At 35.9% G+C, this 23,825-nt stretch overlaps 1 protein-coding gene across 2 annotated transcripts; it reads left to right on the forward strand.

Moving 5' to 3' along the window:
* Positions 1-1,586: 1,586 nt before the first annotated feature.
* PDLIM3 (PDZ and LIM domain 3) lies at positions 1,587-23,603 on the forward strand. 2 transcript variants are annotated; one of them, XM_064710525.1, is made up of 8 exons: positions 1,587-1,816; positions 7,009-7,160; positions 8,754-8,838; positions 13,948-14,135; positions 17,694-17,957; positions 20,484-20,611; positions 21,748-21,859; positions 22,756-23,603. In XM_064710525.1, exons 1-8 carry the CDS (start codon positions 1,724-1,726, stop codon positions 22,943-22,945), a joined length of 1,212 nt encoding a protein of 403 aa, XP_064566595.1. In that variant the 5' UTR covers positions 1,587-1,723; the 3' UTR covers positions 22,946-23,603. The 2 variants fall into 2 exon arrangements, with proteins under 2 accessions (XP_064566595.1, XP_064566596.1); XM_064710526.1 differs by lacking the exon at positions 17,694-17,957.
* Positions 23,604-23,825: the final 222 nt, after the last annotated feature.

The raw sequence follows: 23,825 nt of genomic DNA on the forward strand, positions 1-23,825 counted from the left end.
TTTCTTAAAAAAAACAAACAACAATCAAATAAAAAACCCCACACCCAAAAAGTAAACCTGCACATTAAGATATAAATCAGTAACTTAAGAACGGGAACTTGGAAGGAATTTCCCCAGTGGACAAGTTACTATACAAGCATAATTTTTGACACAGGAAACTCAGAGCCTGATTATACTGTTTGACCTGACACTGAAATTCCTATATTTCAGAATAATTTTCTACTGAAGTGCAGCATTTTCTTAGATTGCAGGATTTGCAATCGAAGTATTTGAGATTGCCAGTGTTCAGAGACAAAAGATAATGTAGATTGCACAGGAAAGAACTCTTTAAATAAATACATCTAATATCTTATTCATTTCCCACTACAAATCAAAACACACACAGCATTCACTAGCAGAAGAGGAGTGAAAACAAAAGAGTACCAAATATGCAAGGTGTTTTCATTCAAAACAGATAATTATGGAAGAGCAGAAAAGGTAAGAAACTAAAGTACTACTTGGTGATAAGTTCTGAGCTTGAACACACACAGTGTACTCTGCCAGGATGAACTATATAGTGGCAATATTTTGAAGGTATATACTGAATCAATCTCAAAATGTTAGGATGTACCAGAGTATGTACACCACTCAGAAAGAATGAGAGGATTTTTTTCTTCAACTTCAAAATACACAAAAGTATTTCAGCCACCAAGACTGGTACACCACTGACCTAAGCACCTGCCTTATTTCTTTAAATGCCTATCTTCCTTCACATTCCTAATAAAAGCTGTGCCCCCACAGCTGACTGACACCCTGCAAGCTCTTTGTGATACAGATACCCTTTCTGATGGTTTACTTTCAAAGAGTCACTACTATGTGCTTCATTCTGATCAGGATGTGAATTATACTTTAATAACAGAGGGTATCTTTCAAATATTCTTGACAAGAACAGTTACAAAAACCTCTGACGAACGCTACTATTTACTAGCAAGTCACAAGTAAAGGACAACTGCCTTTAAAAAGCTAAGATTTGTACAAAGGAAAAAAGACATCATCACCTAATACCGCATTTCTCTTCTACAGTATGAGAAATATGTATGACATCAGTCCAGATTTTTCAAGGCATTAGGACTGGTGCATGCCATGGTCTCAAGTGACTATCTAAAAAATGCAGCTGAAGGGCTGGAAGGACTTTTTAATGCAATACCCTATTACATTACAAATAAGACAAGATGTGAAACAAGACCTTGAGAGGGAAATCTCCTTTTTAGTATTTCTGTTTACATGAACCAGAGTAATGTACAGAATCAAAGCACTGCATTGCAAAGCTGAATCAAACACCAGCAACATAAACAGCAAGATATCAAGTGAGCAACAAAGTTGCTTTAAGAAAGCAGGACGCTGCATCCTGAAGCTTACTGATAGTCGGGCTGACGGGGACGCTGAAGCAGCAGATAAAGTTGATTCATTTGTTGTAAACTTTCCAAGCATTCAAGCTTTATTTGTCCGAGTTTGATACTCCCCTCTGTGGGTGGAGAAGCCGAGGGACTGGCTGACGTCACCCAAAGAGTAGGGATAAAGTGCAGTGCCCACAGCTTTGGAATGAGTAAAACTTCTTAGGAGGTATAAAAGGTCGGCTGCCCTGTCTGGCAGGTGCTCTGCTGACAGCAGCCTTCCTCCTACGGCTCAGCTCCTCACACAGACCCAAGGAAAAGAGAACAGTAACAAGGAAAATCCGTCCACAATGCCACAAAATGTTGTTCTCCAAGGACCGTCACCCTGGGGATTCAGGCTCTCAGGAGGAATAGATTTTAACCAACCCTTAATCATAACCAGGGTATGTACTCTTTCAATTTCCTTTCTACTTATTCCATTGAATAGCTGCTGTAGATTTTTGTCTTTTACTTTTCTGGAGTTCAGAGATGCAGACAAAGCTGTGAGCTGATAAAAAAGTAGCTGCTAGTTCTGAGGAAAGCCAGCTGAATACTAGGAGTTTTTACAAGTTTTGCGTGACATGTTTCTGTGATTGGTCTAAGAGACTTTAATTGCACTTCTAGTTAGGTCTCAAAATTAAATTCAAGCGCCTTGGCAGCAGAAAAACTCTGGCATTATTTCCTAGGCTTTCAAAATTACATTTAAACCTACTAAAAGCAAGACCTCACTTTTATACTTTCCACAACTAGCCTCTCTGATCACTGGGGGAGAAAACTGCTTGGCAGCAGCTCCTCATGCCTGGCAGTTTGTGCTTTGCAGATTAATCTGACTCTTATTTAATTAAACCAAGTTCTGTTTATTGCCAGCAAAGGCAACAATAACTGTTTTTACACATCTAAAAGTTTTCACTTTCATGAATGTTAAAAGAGTGAGTAATTAGAAAGTTATCCAGTCCTGCATATGAAAGAGGGTGGGTTACTTGGTGGATTTTGCCATATTTAGAAACCAAAATTTACCTTGCCCTCCCTCTCCCAATAAATGGCAAGAATTTGAGCCTTGATTCTTTTTCATGGATTTTGAGATACGAGCTACAATATAAGAAACCAGTGACTCGTCAGTGTAGCATACAATACACTGTCAGCTGCCCTGCATCTACAGATGTGGATGTGCTCAAAATACAGGGTACATATTTTGAAAATTTCTATATTTTCATAATTGTGTTCAATGATCAGCAGACTAGAATTCATTCTCCTTATATTTCTGCTGCTTTTCAGGACCTTAGACACACCAAATATGTGTTCCACGAGCCTCTTAATTGCTATGGGTTTTTTGTTTCATTTTTTCTGTTTTTTTTTTAAGCCCTACACTACGACTCACTATATACACTTTGCCTGGTATTGAGTATATGTCAAAAGCCTTGAAGGATGGATACCACTAGTGATATCTTGCAGTAAATATGCTTCCAAACAAGAATTAATAGAAAGTTTAAGGACCATCTTTTCACATAGTAACTAGTAAAAATTAACTTAGTGATTCATTCCAGATTTATAAAAGCATTAAAACATTATTTCTTTTAAATAGAAGTAAATTTAAAAGCTATTATTTGACTGAATGAAGTTACATAACTACTCATAGAATATAGCAAAGCCTTTGGAAAAAGAGGAGACAGAAACATTGAATTTAAAAAAAATCTCTGGATGTTTTGGGGCCTTCCTTGCCTTTTATGGGCCTCTAAAAGAAAAATAGTTTCCATTATCTCTAATGAAAAATATTTTAGCGGTGTCTGGTTTGTATTTTCTTTGTGTTTAGATTAAGTGCAATGAAGTTTAAAACTGCAATAACAAAAGATGTTACTATAAATATAACTTTCTAAAGAATAAATTACTTTGCAGTTGACTCATACCTACCAAATGTCTCACAAGACATAAGCCATTGCAGAAATGCTCAAAATCACATTTCAAGTAGTACAATTAAATATATATATAAATACATATATATAGGAAAAAAAGGTTACATTTGCTTGGCTCATGTTTAAGAATATTAACAGTAAATTTGTTTAAAGTTAGTATTTTTGTTGTCATTGCATATATTTATAAGAGTCCCTCATTAAGTATTCATGCAATGTCCCTTAAGAAATAGAGAGCATTTCAAAAGATTCACCAGTCTTGCCTCTTGGGGTCTAGGTGTTCCTTTTGTAAAAGTTATCATAAGCAGCCCATTCACCCTAGGTTCAACTGTCCTGACAAGAAAAACTAAACAAATAGAAATGATTTTTAAATATTTTCTGAATAAAATAATGGGACAGGTGTTAAGATTGGTTGGCTATGTTCTTGTTCAACAAGAGACAGCTTTTATCAGGACTTGTCAAGAGAGACAGATGACATAAGAGATCATTATCCACCTGTCTAAAGAACAGATGCCACTTCAAAAGATTGTGTGAAAATTGTTCTGTTGTTTTGACTGTTTCAAGCAAATGAAAAACTACAGACCATGATCACTGGGAGAGAGGAGGAACAGGACTGGAGTAAAAATCAATATATTCAAATTCTATTATTGTCAAAAACAATAAATTAACTACAAAGATTGAAAACATTAGAATACTTGGAACTTTGTACAGATGCAAAGAAATTGCATTAATGAAACTGATTACAGGAACAATTGAAACTTGTGCAGTTTGGAGAGAATTGGAAAATATTATCAACTCTAGATTAAAGTCCTATTTTATTTTATAGACCTTTACCAATCACAGTGCAAGTACTCATATCAACTCAATTTTATGTTTAGCCACTCTGTCTGCAGACATTCATAGCTCTCTTCAAAAAACACAGAGCCTGAAATATTTATGATGGTGTAAGGTGATAAGCTTTACAAGTCTTTTATCAGATGCAGTGGGATTTTCTTCAGAGTTTCCTTGGAGACTTTTGACCCTCATGTGGCTAAACAGTCTGTAACATCTGAATGACCAACACATATTTGTGTATTTATCCAAATCCAAGATACCCAGGATACAGGAGAAACAGGCATACCATGCAGACATGGCCTGAAGAGCAAGGCAAAAATTTCCCAAAGCAAGACTAGAATCTATCGCATGAAGCCAGGGTGAGCAAGCAAAAGCACTACTGTCACAACACAATTCTAAGTGTTCAAAATACACAGATAATGTGTCACTAATAAGTCCTCAAAAAACAGCACCACTTAAATTATTGAGGTGCACACAATGCCAATATCATACCATGGTATACTGCACTGCACAACGTGGTCCCTTCCTACTAAATGTAGTCTGCAGGGCAGGGGCCTGCTCTGCAGCCCAGCACCCTGGGCATGTAGAGCTCAGAACCCCCATCAAGGTGCTAAAGCCCAAGGGACATCTCAAGAGCTTGGCAATGATCAGTTCAGCCAAGGAATAGGAAATACAGATTCCTGTGCCTTTCCCTCCTTACTCCTACCAAATGATGGTAACCCCATTCAAACATCTATGTTGTATCACTGCAGCTGCTGACAACTTACAAAACCTGAGGGATTTAGGAGCAACAGGGAGCAGGGCATGTTCTGCTAGCAGCAGAGCTGCAGGGGAATGTACCGTGCTAGGCAGACACACTACTTTATAAGGCAGGATCACTATCTCAGGGCTTTGCTGCAGTATGTCACAGGTACAGCAGATGATTTGTTGTGACGTGTAAAACACATAAGCTGCAGGGTAACCTCCACAAGGGTTATACAAGCTAAGTTACTCTCGAGAGGAAACCAAGAATGGTTGGTTTGCCCAGTTAGGTATTAAAGCATCAACAGTCACATTGGAACACGAGGAATTCTGCTGCAGTTTGTCATTGCAGAGATATTCACAACATGCTAAGCCAAATCAGGAGCAATTCCACGTTGAAGGAAGAAGAATGATCATACCTCTAACCTCTGTCTTATTATAGTGGTATAAGTGGTCTCAGTGCTGATTATTTACACTTGCAGCTGTTGAAGTTCGAGAAGTAGACAATTTTAAAGATTTCAGACTTAGATTTCATAACTTCCTTAATTCATATGCAAACAGATTATTCAGGCACCTGAACACTTTAAGCACACAATATACTAGTCCATTCTTTTGAGGGGTACAAAAGTCTGAAGCTGGCCATAAGCACCCCTTTGGAAAGTTTGCCTGACTTGATAAAAGCACATGCATTGCAGTTTGTTGCAGTGATTTGAAAAATAAGTTTACATGTGGGAATGCAGAAAAAGAGCTTACAAAACAATCTCTTTGATCATTCAGACTGCCCTAGTGGAGATGGAAAGAGGAGACAATTACTCCCCTTCACTGATTTTTACCATTATTTCAGTACTAATACAGCGCAACTCATAGTAAAAAGAATTTCTATTTGGCTTTATGTTGACAGTAGTGTCCCCTTCAGAGACAAGTCTGCCAGCTTCACCAAAGCAGAGGTTCAGAACATGCTGGAAGCACACTGAGAAGCTTACTCTCTTCCTTTGCTAGAAAACCATGAAACAGCACAGCTGAATAATGTCTCCACAGCATGTTTTGCAGTCAAGACAACACTTACTTTCACTATAGCACAACCCATACTGAGAAAAAATTCTCTGCAATAGCTTTTTCATTTCATATACACCACAGATAAAAGAATTGCATTTGGAAAGAAGACTATATTGACTTTTTTTTGCCTTCGCACTGGTATTCATTTACTGACAAATAGGCAGCTAATGTTACTTTGCATGACCCAACTTGTCCCTTCTGCTCTTTGAGAGCTGAATTTCAGAAGTTTATGTGCTACAGGCATCAATTTCATGTTGCTGTCTAGGTAATCAAGAGTTGCCCAAAATGGCAATACACATGTAAGGGACGGAAATCCCACTCAGTGACCTAAGACCTCTTGTGTATGTGGTATTTGTAAGTGTTGTGGTGGCAGGAGAAGTCACCTCTTGCAAATAGAGGCCTGTAATTCTAGAACAAGCTTCAGTAACATCTAAGGTCATGGCCTCTCTACAATAGTTATTTTAAAGCAAAATTATGTTGCATTTCAATTAGTTTCACAACCATACAGAAGTTTGTCAGTTAGACAAAAAAAGAAAAAAGCAAGCCTAGAAAGATAAGTTTAGGGCTATTTCTGTAAATGTCACAGATTGTGGTACATGTACATAAGGTATGAATTGCACCACACAAACCACCATGAAGGATCAGGGCCACTGGTACTTAAATGCCATGGGATTTAAAACTAAGCACTTTAAGGAGTTCAGCAACACAATTTAATACCAATGTTTTTCTACCACTTGGTGTTATTAAGGGGAAAACACAACTTTTTTTTCAAGCAAATTATATTTACAATGGCAGTGGAGAAATAATATTTAAAGATGAGTTACAGTAATTACAGAAATCAGAGTAGAGACTAATGCAGAAAGGTGAAGATAATTTCTTTTTAATTCAGAGTCATGATGAGTAAAACATTCATATGGTTTCCTGACAATAGAACTGCAGAGCCTTGGCAAAGTAGCTCCCCTGTCCAACAGGAAATAGGGGAATGTGATGAAGTTTATTTTCTCTATCAATTTTTGGGCATGCATGGTGATTAAGCAGTTACATTTTGGTCTTTTCAGATTACACCTGGAAGCAAGGCTTCAGCCGCCAACCTGTGCCCTGGTGATGTTATTATAGCTATTGATGGTCTAGGCACAGAGAACATGACACATAATGATGCCCAGGAGAGAATCAAAGCAGCTACACATCAGCTTTCTTTGAAAATAGAGAGGTACGTGTACACATCTGCCTATTTCTGAAAGAAGATATTACTCAATCAACAGTACAATTATTATATGGTGCAACTATTTAAAATAGTTTGAGGAAATTTCCAAGATCCTTAAAATTACAAGCAACCAGACCTACCTCTTAAACTCCAGATCAAGCAAGACTCCCCAGAACCCATCTTTGTAGGCACAAAAAGAACAGCTTCCCTCAGGTTATTCACACTGTAATAATGTAATTCTGTAATTCTGCTGACTGCACAAGTCTTCTGTTTACTGTCAGTAAGCAAGCAGTTCTTCATGTTTTGGGGAAATAATAAAACCCCCACCTAGTGTCGGCTGTTCAGTGACCTCTCTGCTCCAACACTCCCTCAGCCACATGTGCTCATCACTGCCTCCTTCTCCCAACCACACATGAAGCTGCCACTGCATCATCCCAGTCAGGGAAAACAACATCACATCACACTTTCATAAGGGGTGACAAAGGAATGAGTTTAAAGCAAATCAATCTCTTTGGTCATAACATATTAAGCCTAAAAATTATTTGCAAAGCAGTGTTCTAAACAAAACAGAGAAAAACTGTCTTACCTGAACTGCAGAAATCCGGAAATTTTTGTGCTCACTTCTCTCTACTAGAGTCAGGAAGACAAAAAACCTGCAGCTTCACATCTCCAGCTGAATTTGCTCAGCCTGCAATCAGAATCACTTGGCACACTCTTTCAGCTGTCTCCAAAACTAAGACAGGGCTGATTAACCTGAGCCTCTCAAGGAGGCACAGCTCTTTATGGTAGCTGACTTCAATAATTCTTTTGAAACACAAAAGTGTTTCCTTTTTTTTAAGGAGTGTTGAATTACTAGAGCACACACCATAGTTAAAAATTCCTTCTGTTAATTCAATATTCTGCTACAGATTGATATGCCATTTAACAACTATCCTGGGAAGTCAGTTTCAAGATGTGATAAATGTATATATTACAAGCAGCACCAGATTAATATTTAACATTACTACTACCCTACTTTAAAATTAGCTGACACATTTCACTTTGTCAATAAAAACAGAGCTGTAACTGATATTTTCATGTTTGTTACTTCTGCCTACATGAGTGAAAGAATCATCTGTGCAACTTCAATTTCCCCTTGAAAATTCTTTGCATACTTAGACTGCACTTCAACATTGAAGACCAGGCTTGACATGAAAATTATGGTCTTTTAAAAAAAAGAAATTGATGTTTAGGCTTATTACTAATATATTCAATTATTCATATAAAATATTCTGAGGACCCAACATAAATTGTAGCAACCATTGAAAACTAGCAACTAAAAACTTTGGTTAGCTCGATCAGAAAGGCACTAATCTCCCTTTCCTTTTGCATTTGAAAACTATTAACAAACTATTTCCCATTGTAAATAGCATACATAATTTTTTTAAGTAAATATATTTAATAGATATCAGTTACATATCATTGACATATTTTTATGTCAAATAATTTAAACAGCATAGAAAAGGTCTGCAGATTTACAAGCTGCATTATAATGTATGGGGACATACACAACTCTATAGGAATTAAAATTATTTAAATTCTGCCTCACTTTCTTTCTAGGGCAGGAACTAAATTATGGTCCCCACAAGTTGCAGAAGATGGCAAAGCACATCCCTTCAAGATAAATTTGGAAGCTGAACCTCAGGTATGAACTCTGAAAAGTTACCCAACCACTTTCATTTGCCTTTTTAAACTCAAAGAAATCTCTCTTGTGGTCATTAAAATTCTAGAACTTCTAAAACTAGAACTTCATCCATAATTGGCCAGCTTAAGCTCATATGAACCCCCATGATTATGACATCCAGGAACACCATTTTATCTGACTCAATGTTTTTGATTTTTCAGCTGTAACCAAAACAAAACATTAAAAAGCTACAACAAATTCTCATTTTCCTTTAAGAGTCTACATATCACCATAGCTTTATTATAGAAATAAAAGATATCCTCTTATTCTGATACAGTTCAAGTTGCTTTAACTCTTTTAGAGATTCTTCGTCATATGAGGAAGTTCTTCATTCAGAATAAATAACAAGTACCCAAGTGATGAACTCATCAGATCACAAACTTCATTTTGATGTAGTCAGTTCAACAGAGAGATCTTTAAATCCTGGATCTCTTTATCTCCACACATTTTTATACTATGCCACAGAACTGAAGTTTATATATTTACACAAGATCCATGTACTAGTCAATAAGCAAATCACTCACCAGTCTGACTAGGGAAGTCTTGATCATTGTATATGACTAAAGCAAATCCAATCAATTGAAAGCCATCTCTCCTTCCAAACTCAAAAAAAGAAAAGCTACTATCAGTCAAAGCCTTCATATTGCAAATAGCAAATTAGGTAGCCACTGCTTACAACTCATCCTTTATTTCTTCGTCATTCTTCTTTAACCTACATAAACATTTGCTGTTAACTCAAGAGCAGGGAGGGAAGAATATTCTGCTGATCCTGGAAGGCCAGGTCCAAAGCACATATGTCAAAGTATTTATTCTCTGATATCCTAGGGAAAAAAAATGTAAGTCTAGATTCCATTTCAATAAACCCTGTGCAATAAATACTTCCACCAATTCTGTTCTCACAGAGATGTTCCCAAACGTGAATACAGCATTTCAGTGTTACATTTCTCTCTCTTCTTTCTGATCTAAAACTTTAAGTGATACAGCAAACTCCATCAGAAATAATATAGCCTCTTCAGCAGCAGAAATACTATAGCAAAGAAACAAAACTATTTTAAATGCTTATTCTTGTGGAAGAGCTAGGATACACATTGGATGACTAGCAGTGGAACAAATTCACTAAAAAAGCCATAGAGAAAACCATGCAGGCATGCATGACACAAGAGCAATCCCTCTGCATGAAAGCTGCATTCCTAAAAAGGACAGTTCCTTAAAAATAGATCACAAGATTTCACTAAGTGCTATTTGGCAGACTATTGAAAAGCAGCCTCCATTGGCAATCAGAAAAACTGTTTCTCCTACATTAAACAGCCAGCATTTTCATTTAGTATATCTCTTTTTCATTCCTAGGAAGTTCAGGAGTACTGAGTATATTTCATAAACAGCAGGCATCCAAAAAGTAGCAATGCTTCCAAGCAAATATACTAAACCATTCCTGGAATGTTTTACATTTTAGATTAAATTCTTCCATCGGAGTGTCCACCACTACCTGTGGAATAAAAAATACATATAGCCTTTTTTCTACAATTGCTGGAATTTAATATGAAATTTTACAGCATATTTAGTCACATCACGAGACACAGCAGTATAGAAAATAGTAAAAGTTTCTTGAATCTCAGATGACAAATTTTTGCACAACTACAACCTGTGCTGTCCAAGTCTTATAAGAGTTTGCTGAATTTTAAAAATAAATACAGGCACTGAAGCCAAGATGAATGGAGAGAAATGCAAAAGCAGTAATGTATTACTTCAAAAATAGAAATCTTTTATCCAAAACTGTTGCATACATTTACTGGTGTGCAGAAATGGAAAACCACTGCCTTCTATATATATAATAACTAAAATTACTCAAGAGGTCATAGATCTTATAAATGTATCCATTTTTTCACTCTCATCAAATAGACATTTTAAAATTTACTAAGAACATTAAGACAAGTCAGTTATTTAATATACATTATGGGCTAACTAAATAACAATAACAAATGATGATTTACACAATCTTCTTAATAAGTATCTAATTCAAGTTTTTAAGCTAATAAAAGATACTTACAAATGAATGGAAACCCTATATTAAATTGTTCAGCAATGTGACCAAATATTTGGCCACAGAATGCTTACTTTACCTTCAATGAATGAGAATTATTCTACAGAATTATGGAGATGGCTGTGTGAAACCTGATAAACAATTAAATACTGTGCCCACACACAGTATGGAACAAGGAACCTTCACACTGTATCAAGCTTCTGAATTAGCCTGAGAATATCCCAAAAAACATCTGGAGACTGATACAGGCAATTGTCGGAGCACAGTAAAATTTCTCACTATTTTTAAGTCTGGGAAGAGGAAACTGAGGCAACAATTCTAATTCACAGCACTGAGCGGCTGACTGAGAGTCACTCTTGAAAGCTACACATTCCCACATAAAAAAACAGCCACCCTGATTTGCATAGACTGGAGCAACCTATAGTGTGATGGATAAATAATAGGAAATAGTAGAATTACTACTACAATCACATTGTATTCTGAATAAAGGCAATTTAGAACATAAGGTTCTCAACAAACATAAGTAGAAAGAGAAAACAAAACCATTCCATGACAAATTTTATTATAAAATTATTTTTAAAATGCTTTCTGCTGTATTGTCAATGTAAAAGAATGATGACTCGTAAATGTTTTCCGTTATGATCCCTTCAACCTCATTGAAAATAATTTTGTATTCATTGCCACAATTTCTTGAATTGTTTTTATTTGAACTTTTCTTTCTTACTTCTACCTTTGCTTTTGAACTAGACTAGACTTTTGGCCATGAAGGAGATTATGCATTTCTGGGAGATATATTATGCATGTAGATAAGTATAAAAATCTAAGAAAAACACAACCCATTGTTCTAAGAAGTTATTAGTCTATTACCATTTATAATCAACTTTTGAAACAATACAATTGTGCTGGGCTAGTTTTGAGGACCTACCTCTCTTTATAACAGCTTTCAAAGATAAAGATCTTAGTCACATGATACCTCCAAAATACATATTTGTGTTTTGTCACAGCAATTACCCCAAGGAATGCCATCATATGAGCTGCGACAGATGCATTTCGACAGGCTTTTGGTGCTACATTATTTCTATTCCTGACACCTGTATCAATGCAAAAACACAGATAGCCCTGCAAAAAAATCAGGGCTATCTGTGGGGATAGTCGGGAAAAATAATTATAAATTAAGTACTGTATATCTCCAATATTCCTATTTTGAAATGTTAACAACTTCCAGTTCTCATTTAGCTTTTGAACTAAAAGAGGACTTTTCACGGATTCAATTATATCAAATAAACACAAGAGCTGGACTATTTTTGCTGCTGTATGTTCTGTCACTGACATTTTATATTAATAGATGCGTTATAAAGAAAGCAGAATTTAAGTCTCACTAACTGCAAGTTGTTTCACAACTGTTACATTGTAAACATGCTGTTATGGTGCCACATCTTCTGTTCATTTCTCCATAAGAAATGAAATATGGGGATGAAATTACAATGTTCACAGTTGGGTTTTGTTTGTTTTGTATCGTACATGGATTTTAATCAATTTTAAATACTTTGACATTAATATCTTTCATTAAGTAGCCATGATCCTAAACCATTAGATTATTTCCATTTACTAATACATTTTGTTAACTACAACTCTGTTCTATCAGACAGAAAGAAGGAGTTGGAAGTAAAAGCTTTGTCCTCATTTATCTGATTACTGCTTTCAGTGGCCTCTTAAAGTGCAATGCTGCTCAACATTTTCATTTAATAAAACTGCTTTTTACTGTTTGCATTTTCTGGTTGCATATTCTATATATCCATGACTTTTCTTTAGTCTGATGCTAAACTGTTGTATAACAATTGTACTCAGTACCAAACCCAAACTGAAGAACTGGAAAAACTTTCTATGAAAATTGAAGTATTAATGACCTCTGCTATCTTAACATTGCAAGTTCAAGTTTCTAAGGAAAAGACCAATTCAGGTTGCAGAAACTTCTTTGTTAGAAATAAAAGCTTTTTATTCCATACATGTGGAAGTTCAAATACTCTCACAGCACTGTTTCCAACGAGTGCCACATGCCATCAGGGCAAGGTGATGGACTGCAGCACTTCATGTCCTTCACTCACTATGGAAAAAGAGAAAAAACCCTTGGCAGATGAAAACATTAGTTTTTTTCAAAGTCCTTATTTCAGAGGCTTAGGAGCTGACCTGAGCTGGAAGGGCCTCAAAGCATACTGTAATAAATACCCACAACACAAATAAGTGAATTTTCATGCAGTCAAATGTCTTTATCATTCCTGGCCAACCACTACAGAAGGACATATTAAGATATCTGATAAACCATCAGAGATTTTATTTCCAGACATTATCCTTTCAAATTCCACAAACTGAAGAAATTATTCTGGTAAATGACCAAAAACATATGGCAGAATATGGGCACACGGGCAGAATGATTTCAAATTTACCCATTTCTGGGTTTTACTTATTTATGACGATTTCACATTAAATTATAGAGCAGTGAAATTTTTGATACACAGATATGCTTTAAAAATTAAATACATTCAGAAGAATGTCCTCAATCTGATGTGTGTTCAAGATTTTATTTCAGTTAAAATAAGCATTAAAAATTACGTGTTTTCTAGGTAAGACATTTGCAATAAAATCATACTTTTGGAAGTCCCTCCATCACTATGTGATGAAAATGAAGAAGCTAGAGATTAGCACTAAAGCAAAGAAATTAAAATAAGCATACATGAAATGTTTTAAAAGAATAATGTAAATCTGGTGACCAATATGCAAGGTCACTATAATATTAATCTCTCCCATTTCTTTTAAGCTTTCTGCTTTCCTGGAGGTGACAAATTAATGTGTATGGCTCAAGTAATACATACAAAATTCATGGAAAAATATAATATGCTTGCACCAGTTAAATAACAGAGTTGCAAAAGTAAAAATGCAGTTATTAACAATACTGGTGTTGTCAGATTTACTCATTGCTAGCTTTGGTGTGCATTGTAGCTCTGTGTGTTTTGTCTGCCTATCATGTACAGGAATTCAAGCCTATTGGTACAGCTCACAACAGAAGGGCCCAGCCTTTTGTTGCAGCAGCAAATATTGATGACAAAAGACAGGTAGTGAGCTCCTCCTATAACTCTCCAATTGGGCTCTATTCATCTGGCAATATTCAAGACGCGCTTCATGGACAACTGAGGGGTCTCATTCCTAACTCAGCGCTAAAGTGAGTATTGCTATTTACTTATGGTACATCGTCATTTCTGGTATATCATTATCTGTTCTGGTTTCAATTTAAAAGTCCAGCTCTTGCTGTTTTTTTCTGAGACTCAGGAGATTATTCATTATCCAAAAAAAAGTGTGATCAAAGAAACATTTTTTTCCAACACCAAGAACTATCCATTCAGCTTTCTTGCAGGTAGCTACAATTTGCCCTCTGCTTTGGGCTGCAACACTACCCTCCAACCTTCTCTCCTGTAACTGCACTTTACTCTGCATGTTTCTGAGCACTACAGTGATTGTATTTTGAGCACCAGGAATGAACAAACTAAACATGGTTACTTCATGGTTAAAATTTGTAAACATTGTTAGCTACATTTAAACTAGAAAGCACTATGACTAAATGAGGATTTGTAGGCCAAAGAAAGCTATTTTATCTCTTTTTGCTTTACAGGATATCAACTACTTTGAGCACAAGCACAATATTCGGCCCAAACCCTTCATAATCTCAGGCCGAAGCAGGTTATAAACTTTGAGTGCTGTGCTGGATTTGATGCATGGTGTTATTTTTTTAATGGATGGATACTCACCATTGACATTAACTAAGCATTCTGATGCATACAAAATTCACTTATATTATTAGACAGTCTAATGCTGAAATTAAAAGCAAACAAACAAAAATAATTAAATGGTTGTCTTTCAGAACTCAGGCTTGAAATTCAAATTTCTCTTTCCAAAGCAAAATAGATCTACACTCCCATCTCAGTTATACTGCTCAGAGTCTGAAGTAACTGCAGCCATGATTCAGTTTACAGTGCAGCACCAGATATTGTACACTTACAGATCTTTGGCACTATATCTTCTTCTGACCAAACACTGTAATTTGTTAACATGCTAAATAAAACATAGCCACATGGTACATATATATTGCATATTACATATAAATAAAAGATAGCCTACATATAAAAAAAAAAAGATATTTAAGATAGAAAGTTATAAGCTAGGCCCTTCAGAGATTTCAAATTTGCATTTCAGCAGACCTCTTTCCAGAGGACAACCTACTGCTGAGCTAAAAGTAGTAAAACTGATGCCACAGATTTGTAAAGTTCCAAAGCAGAAAGTCTTATATATTTAGATCCATTATTTTAGTGTAATAAACCTCTGTCTTAACTGGTGATGAAATTCCTCACTACTGTTTTCATTATTCCAGAGGGGACAAAACCAATGCAAGCTCTGTGGCTAAAACCACATGGAAGCTCAAAAGGGCCTGAGGGATGAAACATATTGTGATGTGATCCTTTTTCCTTTCTAGCAGTAGCAGTATGTGGGACCACTAGGTTCCACACAAAGCTGGTTTTGGGACCACTAGGTACCATTTTACAAGTGCCTAGATTTATGAAGAATCAAATGAGTATCAAAAGCCTAATCTCACAATACAGAAATGAAAATGATGTCGTATTTCCAATGACAATGTTGAAGTAAATGGCCTTTTACCAGAATATAAAATGAAGAAGATAAACTGCAAAAACTACCCCAACTGCAATGCAACAAATTTAAGAACTTCAGCTGGGCAAGGTCTGTCTGGAATTCTAGCACTGGGAAGGTCTGCACTCGCAAACAGCAGAATCTTTGACAGAGGGTGTTACATCTACAAAACCTTGGTTGCCCCAGTTTTTCTACTAATTTTCATCAGTTGGACTTAATCCACTGCTAAACACAGCAAAAAATAAACCACCTCAGCTCTAAATATCCCTTTAGAACAGACAGCAGAGGCTAAATAGGACTCTGACTAAAAGAAGACATGACTGTGAACTGTGGGCTTGAGCTAATGGATTGAACATTGGACAGAATTTGAGACTTCACTCTGGTGAAACTAACTGGAAATTGTCTTCAATATATAACTATATGCTGTTTATTTTTTTACCTATAATTTATTCTCTTTTAATATTACTTTGGCTTCATGTAGTGAGAGTGACAGTTGTGCTTTTTCTAGTCTTTCCCTGCTACATTCCATTTACTAACACTATTAGCACTGACAGAACATATTCCACTGCAGGATCTAATGGGGTGGTATTGTTTCTTCTAAAAGAAAATACTGCAAATATGTATGTTGCCCTGTGTGAATTTTTTGGCTGGCTCATGCTTGGTGATGATGCACAACTATATTTGCATTAAGGCTTGCCTACTATTTCAGGAATGCTTTTGTTTGACTATCTTTGATGAAAAAATGTGTATTTCCCTTTAAAACTTTGAGAAAGTGGTCCTACACAAATTCTGCTTTGAATCAAAGGGAGAATTTTGGGTTTTCTACTTCACCAAGAGAAGCTACTGGGCAGAGTTCTGTACTATCAAACTGGGAAACAGAGCATTGTCCCAGGTTACACAGCTTGGAAAGAACCACCCACAACCCTGATATCAGGGTGGAGGACAGAGATGAAGCATTTATTGTCCCCCAGCTCAGAATATCACATAAATGGTAACCAACGACTGTAGAAAGAATTGGTTATCTGCTGTTACACAGCAAGAGCAAAGAAATGCCCCTCTACAAAGAAATCCTCTGAGGTACCATGCAGACAAGATTGAAGTATTCAAAATAGTGACACTGAAAAAGACTTCAGGTCTAATATTCACATTATTTGCTAATCTTTTTCCAGGTATGTTGAATTGGTGTACAGTTACTTCAGTCATGTCAAGCAACACTAATATTTTTTAAAAGCATACCTCTTATTTTTTATATATAAATTATATGTAACATCTACTTCAAAAGCCGTAAGATTAATTCTCTGAATTAACCCATTGCTCTTGTGCAGGACCACTTTACATTCTACTGGAAACACTGTAATTTAGAAAAGCAAAAGTAAGCCTGGATGTTTTATTAACTTTTCTTCTTTGCAATGATCAACAAATACTTTTTTTTAAAAAAATTGTTAAACTAGTTTTAAAAGATACAGAAATATTTTACTCTAGAATTTAAGCAAAACTAGGAAATGTCACATTCATTACATTACACTACTTCATAGTAGTTTTTTGGCAGTGTATTAATAATTAGAAAATAAAAAAAGAGATAATTGTGAGGTACAGAACTGGAATGATGTGTCTAGGATTCTTCCAGTTCTGCAGGTGTTTATTCTGTCTCTGACATGAACAACTTACATAAAGTTTGCCTGGTACCCTTTTTATAGATTGTAAGAATTAATCACTTAGAACAAAGAATTTTAGGGAGGCTTAATTATTCCTCAATAAAACCTAGCACTAAAAATGTAAAACAATGTTATATACTGAATTATTTCATCTATCAAAGGATTTTTACTATCTTTAAAGAAAATGCATGCCAGAATTTTAAGGACTGCTTTATAACTGGCCTTGACACTTTTTAAAGGAAAACTATCATCAATAACCACACGTACTTTTGCTTTTCTCTACTTTCTGTACTTTTGCTTTTTGGAGCTCGTTCCATTTGTGCTTTTCAGCGCTGTTAACATCACCGTACCCCTGTCCTTTTGTCTTGGCTCGCTGTAACCGCACGCACACTGCACCCTTTCCTGCCCCACGGCCACGACCACAGCGGATGCAGCACTCCCTCGGGGCTGGACTGCGGCAGCGGGCGCAGCACGCCCTCCTCCATTAGCACCGTCAGCTCCATCTGCCCCACGGAGCTCAAGGCCGTGTCCAAGATGGCCCCCAATGTGCCCCTGGAAATGGAGCTCCCCGGTGTCAAGATTGTACACGCCCAGTTTAACACACCCATGCAGTTGTACTCAGATGACAATATCATGGAAACACTGCAAGGCCAAGTTTCTACAGCTCTGGGGGAAACACCTGTCATAAGGTAATTAGAGCAGCATCTATAATATTTATGAATACACTAATTTAAAATATACCCAAAAAATAGTATCACACTGTTCCTGGGAAAACGGTTAGAGAGAAACCAACTTAACTTAAAACAATTCAATATTCACTAAAATATTAGTCATTTCTGGGTTTAACCCAAAGTATTAAAGGAGTCCTTCAGAATGTGCAAATAAATATTTTGTAAGTAATAATCTTAGAATTGCAGCTAATCAATAAAAACTATTATACTACCTGGACTATTGCCTAACTGACCACTCCAAAATTTAAAACTTTTTAATCAACTGTTATATTTATCTAATAATGATTTAATAATTTCATATTATTAATAATTCATAAAATAAAAATAAATAAAATTTATATCTACTGTTGAAATTCAGGTTATGAAGATTAGGAAATATTATAGATGGTTATAACTCCCATCCTAGACAACTCATTCAGTACAACTAGATCTCATACAAAAAGAGACAGAATTTACTGTAAGTCTACAAATCCATGTCTGACTTATGAATTTATTCAGTGCACAACTAAAGTCAGGTAGGAGCCTTATGTATATGGATAACAATTATGATTATACAATAAAAAGTGTTAAGGCACTATTCATTTTTTAGGAGACAATTCACCACTTAGGTTGCTTTATCTTCACCTTTGCATAATAGTAACCTATTTTCCTGTTTTGCAACAGTACTTAAGTTAATAATTTATAATATGTATGGCATAAAATAAAGCTAAGTACTAATATTTTAAATAAGAATAATCACTGGCACCAATGAGCCTTCTTCAGCACCTTGCTGAATTTGGCTGCTGCTAACAAAAAATCCATATCTATATAAAAGTATTTAGGTTCATCCTATTTAATGAAAACTGTAGTTAATGAAGTCTTTTCAGAGTGAAGTTACTCTATTGCTCAAATATTTATGCTCAATCAGAACTATTAGAGAACAATAAAAGAAAAATTTGCTGCTTCATTATTGTGAAATAATGGATTAAGCCCAAAGTAATCAGATTTCACACTGCCTGTGACATCACCTACTCTCTCTATGCAGGTTTGAAATGTCTCTTGCTGTGGGATGGCTTTCACTATGAATGCATCAAGAAATGTAAAATGACACATTTGTGTCTGGGTTTTTTGCCTTCTGTATGTAATTGCATTATCACTTGCTTTATATTTATAAATATTTTAGTAAAGAGGAGAGAATTCAGGGGTTTAATTAAACATTGCTAAGAATTGTAAAAACTACACTGCTTCTATTCATTAAAAGCTTCAGACAGAAGAAACAGATAGTTTTTTCATCAGCTTAAAGATGGCTCAAAGAAATCTACTGATTGATGAAGCTCAAAAAATTCACTTGAGCAACAGGGGTCACTGTCCAACTGCTGCTGCTCTTCCTGGCAGCTTGGCTTCCATTTGGCAGCTTGGATGCTACCTGGAGAAACAAACCAAACCATTTAAAGAAAAACCCAGTCTAATTCTTTGTGGACAGTAGTAAGCCACTTGCAACAGGAAATTTAAACTGGACATTTGTGTGTGTAGCTGTAAGATAACAGACTTCATCAAAGCAAATTTGGATGCTTCTGATTACCCCCAGTAAGTGTATGAAATTTACAAATGCTACATAGTCAGTGCAATTCCTGTCAGTGCATATAGCCCTCTACTCTTCCTCTCAACTATTTAGGATGCCATTTATCATGAACAATTTGAAATATTCAGCCAAGTTTAAAATGCCACAAAATATTCTCAGTAAAATCTTTGGTGTCACAGGTCAATTGAGATTCAACCATCAACTCCTGTTTGGACAATAAATTGCTTTATATTTTTATTATAACACTGCCATTGCAAAAGAAATCCTTGTCTTATTTTTTATTAAATTAAGAAATAGAGCATCCATTTTTCAGTATTCACCTTACAGTGTTTCCTACTTTGCAGTACTTATTTCACTCCTCTTTGTAATCTCTGTATGTTTAATAAATAACAATTCTCTTAGTCAAATCCAAATAATCACCATGTTACCTAGTAATCGAGCTAACTTAGAAGTCATGTTCTCCCAAAAGATTGGACTGGTTAGGTTTTGGCTGATTTTATGTAAAGGCATGAGCTGTGATTTTAACAACATTCTTGAGAGCAGCTGCTGCAAAAAGGGAACTTGTGGATACCATAGCAGAGAGCACCTGGTAATACAGCAGATGATTACTGGAATGAAACTACTTTGAGATTAAATGGCCTTTTATCAAAGGCCAGTAGAGCCAAAAGAGTAATTATGGAAATATGTAAATGAGTTTCTATATTTATTTTTGTAACAGTTGCACTGATTTAATTATTTTCATTACTTTTTAGACCAAAAAGAGGCCATATAAAGCAATGCTACCTGGGAAGAAAGTTTCTCAATATTTGTAGGAACATGTCTTTATGTTTGTTTCTTGAATCATACTCTGTGCCTGGTAGAGACATTGCTTTAGAGTCATGTTTGATAAACTGCTTTTATCTGCTCTTCCTTCTTTAACACAGTGACCCATGTCCCAACTCAGTGTGTCAGTCTGACGTGTACAAGATGCTGCACGCCAACCAGGAGGAGCCCAGTCAGCCGCGCCAGTCTGGCTCCTTTAAGGTGCTCCAGAATTTAGTCTCCGAGGAAGGTGGTTAATAACAACATATTCTACCTGTTCAAATACTTTAAAAATGTTTGTGGGAGGGGGGAATCCATAAAGAAAATAAGAAAGATTAGAGATACAAGAATTCCTGAAAGCCCAAATAATTCCCGACCTTATAGCTACCACACCAGTCTCCTGCCATTTCCCTTCCTTGCTACAGCAAGCAGTCTCCTCTGTGAATGCAATGCAGGTGCTGATCACATTTTCCAGAATCTCCTCTCAGATTTTAAGATCTTTAATATCCAAAGTTGACTTGAACTGAACAATAAAGTTTTTTCTGTGAGAATTTTTGGGACAAGATGCTTATACTCATGACACCAAGAAAGAAAACACTCTCTTCCACATCCAGGAAAAGAGGAATTTAAACTAACTCCTGAAATCCCCTTAAATCTTATTTCCTCTTCATTCTAAATCAAAACTGAAGAAGACAATATAATTTATAGTCATATTTACTTCAAATTAAGAAGTCTTGAAAATAAAGTTATTAAAGGCGGCAAGTTTATTATATTTACAGTAAGCATAAAGAGCAAAATAGAACCAAAATTAACCTAAAAGGCAATATTTTAAATTTTAATGTTTATATATCAATATTTACTGGAGAAGGAATAAAGTCATCCACTTGTCTACATATATATCATTGTGGGATGTTACTTAGCATGTTCTTGTATTTTGCTATTATTTTGTATTCCTATCATGTTACTAATCTTTCCAAATTGTTGTACAGTTAGTTATATAAATAAGAAGCTTTCTGACAATAGGTCTGGATTATGTCATGTTTCTGTGTTAAAGTCCAATCCTCCTCCCCCTCTGCTACATCCAAGACCTACTCTCAGAGAATTAGGTGATGTCCATGAGGAAGAGAGCACTGCATATGCAAACTCTTTTGGACTCACTTTTGGCTACAGCTTACAAAACATTTCTCCTGATTCCAAAAAGGTGAAATCTGACCTACTAAACTTTTCTAGTGAGACTGCATTGTTTGTTCATGTAAGTGAAAGCCTGTAAAAACATCCAGAAGAGTACATACAATACAGAAAGTATAGAAAAGTGCAAAAAAGTACTTAACTGCATCAGATGCTTTTATATTATCCTGTACATAACAGGATTGTTTTGTTTCTCAGATGGGCGCCCTGTGGGAACAAGAAGTGTGAAAGCACCTGTAACAAAGATACCTACTGCCATGCCTGGTGTCCAGAAAGTGCCACAGTGTGACAAATGTGGGAGTGGGATTCTGTAAGTTGTTTCTTTTTCGTTTTAGAAATCCCCAGCTCAAGCACATGTCATCCTCAAACACCACTGGAAACTACAGAAGTGCATTCCTGTAATGCTGCTAGAGAATAGAGATATAAAAATATATTGTTCCAAATGTCAAATTATAACCTGTACCTTCAACAATTTTAATACAGATTATATAAGTTTTGACTAAGTACCACTGAGGTTTTAATTGAGATTTCTCAGGACCTTTTGCAAGTCAGCTATTAACAATTACACAATGAAAGCAGCAGCTACCCATGCTGGGCTGTGACAGGCTGTGAGTTCCCAAAAATTTCTTGTTAATGCAAAGCATCCTTTTTCCAACCCAGTGGGAGTATTCAGAAAGCTCTGTAGTCCTGTTTTAAAACTATTTGATTTTTAGCTGATTGACATCACTAACTTCAGCAAAGAACACAGATAGTGATGAACTGAGAAAACACACACATGAAGAAAAAGCAATGTGGTTTTGAAAGTCATTTTGTCAATCTTTTGATAGGTTAAGCTGTGCTTTCTGTCTTGTAACCAAACCAACATATTTCTTCAAACTATTCATTTTCCAGTGCTTGTGAACTATGTGATCAACTCTACAGCATTGTATGTCACCTACTCAAACTCAGCATCCAACCTTAAATTATATAGTAGTTTCTAAAACCACAAGATGAACAACTGTAAAGCCTTAAAATACATACCGGAACATACCTTGTATCATAGAATCAGAATGGTTTGGGTTGGGAGGGACATTGAAGATCCTCTAGTTCCAAACCCCCTGCCATGAGCAGAGACAACTTCTAATAGTCCAGGTTGCTGCAGTTTCTTTCTTCATTTTGAATTCATATTAATTGATTGGGGTTTTTCTTTTCCTCGTTTCCAAACAGAGGGACAGTGGTGAAGGCACGTGATAAATACCGGCACCCGGAGTGCTTTGTGTGCTCTGACTGCGATCTGAACCTGAAACAAAAGGGCTACTTCTTTGTGGAGGGCCAGCTCTACTGTGAAGCTCACGCCCGCGCCCGCATGAGGCCACCAGAGGGATACGAAACAGTCACGGTTTACCCCAAATGCTAGTCCTAGGGTAACACACACATGTATGCATGCACACACAAAGCCTTTACCAGCTTAGAACTGCAGTACGAGTGTCAGGACTTCTGCCTAAGCCCAAAGTAGCAGCTTTTAAACCTTTCCCTGTGGGATTCTGAGACAGGGAGAAGTCCTTGTTAGCCAGCAATAGATTATTATACCAGCAAAATTCTGCTAAAATATTGGTTTTGAAACTGTCAATATAACTCAAGGAAGTTTAAACTAAAAAAGCTCTCCAGAACACAAAAAGTGAATCAGCTGAGGTATTACATCAATGCTACAGCATTATGTACACACATATATCTATTACATACATAAGTGCTGTAAGCAAGACATTACTTTTAACTTAAATTAGGTATTTGTGCAAACACCAACGCCATCAAAGTCTTACAGGGCTGCTATAAATGTAGAAACTTGACAGATTAGAAAAGCATCAATTGTACATGTTTAGTACAAAACAAGCAGTTGTTCATGTCTGCTATTATTCAACTATCATTAATGTATGCCCCAAACATGTTTTGCTTACTTTGCTCTGAATTTGGGGTTATAGTACCTTAATTTTCTGACGCAGCAATGTGATAAAAAATAAATGTCAAGTCACACAATAAATGGTTAGTATAATAAAGACTGGTTAGTATGAAGCAAAGCAAGAGTTCTACGTTGTCTTAATGATTTTGAAATTATATCAACTTTCACAACACTTTGCAGAAAATTGTTCTAAGGCATGCACACACATAAATTGTTTTTTGGAAAAAGAACCTCACACTCTAATAGGAATTGTGAATTCATTGTGAATTGAGAATGAAAACAAATTTTAAAACTTTTCTGCAGAAAATGATAGTGGATGTTTGTATCTCCATATTTCAAT

The sequence above is a fragment of the Zonotrichia leucophrys genome, chromosome 4 (assembly GCF_028769735.1).
Source record: "Zonotrichia leucophrys gambelii isolate GWCS_2022_RI chromosome 4, RI_Zleu_2.0, whole genome shotgun sequence".
NCBI classification, from domain to species: domain Eukaryota; kingdom Metazoa; phylum Chordata; class Aves; order Passeriformes; family Passerellidae; genus Zonotrichia; species Zonotrichia leucophrys.

Bases quoted from the DNA above. Each gene is read 5' to 3' on its own strand.
- PDLIM3 (XM_064710525.1), top strand. From the start codon at position 1,724: ATGCCACAAAATGTTGTTCTCCAAGGACCGTCACCCTGGGGATTCAGG. The intron at 1,817-7,008 runs GTATGTACTCTT...TGGTCTTTTCAG, and splicing joins AACCCTTAATCATAACCAGG to ATTACACCTGGAAGCAAGGC. The intron at 14,136-17,693 runs GTGAGTATTGCT...CCACGACCACAG, and splicing joins ATTCCTAACTCAGCGCTAAA to CGGATGCAGCACTCCCTCGG.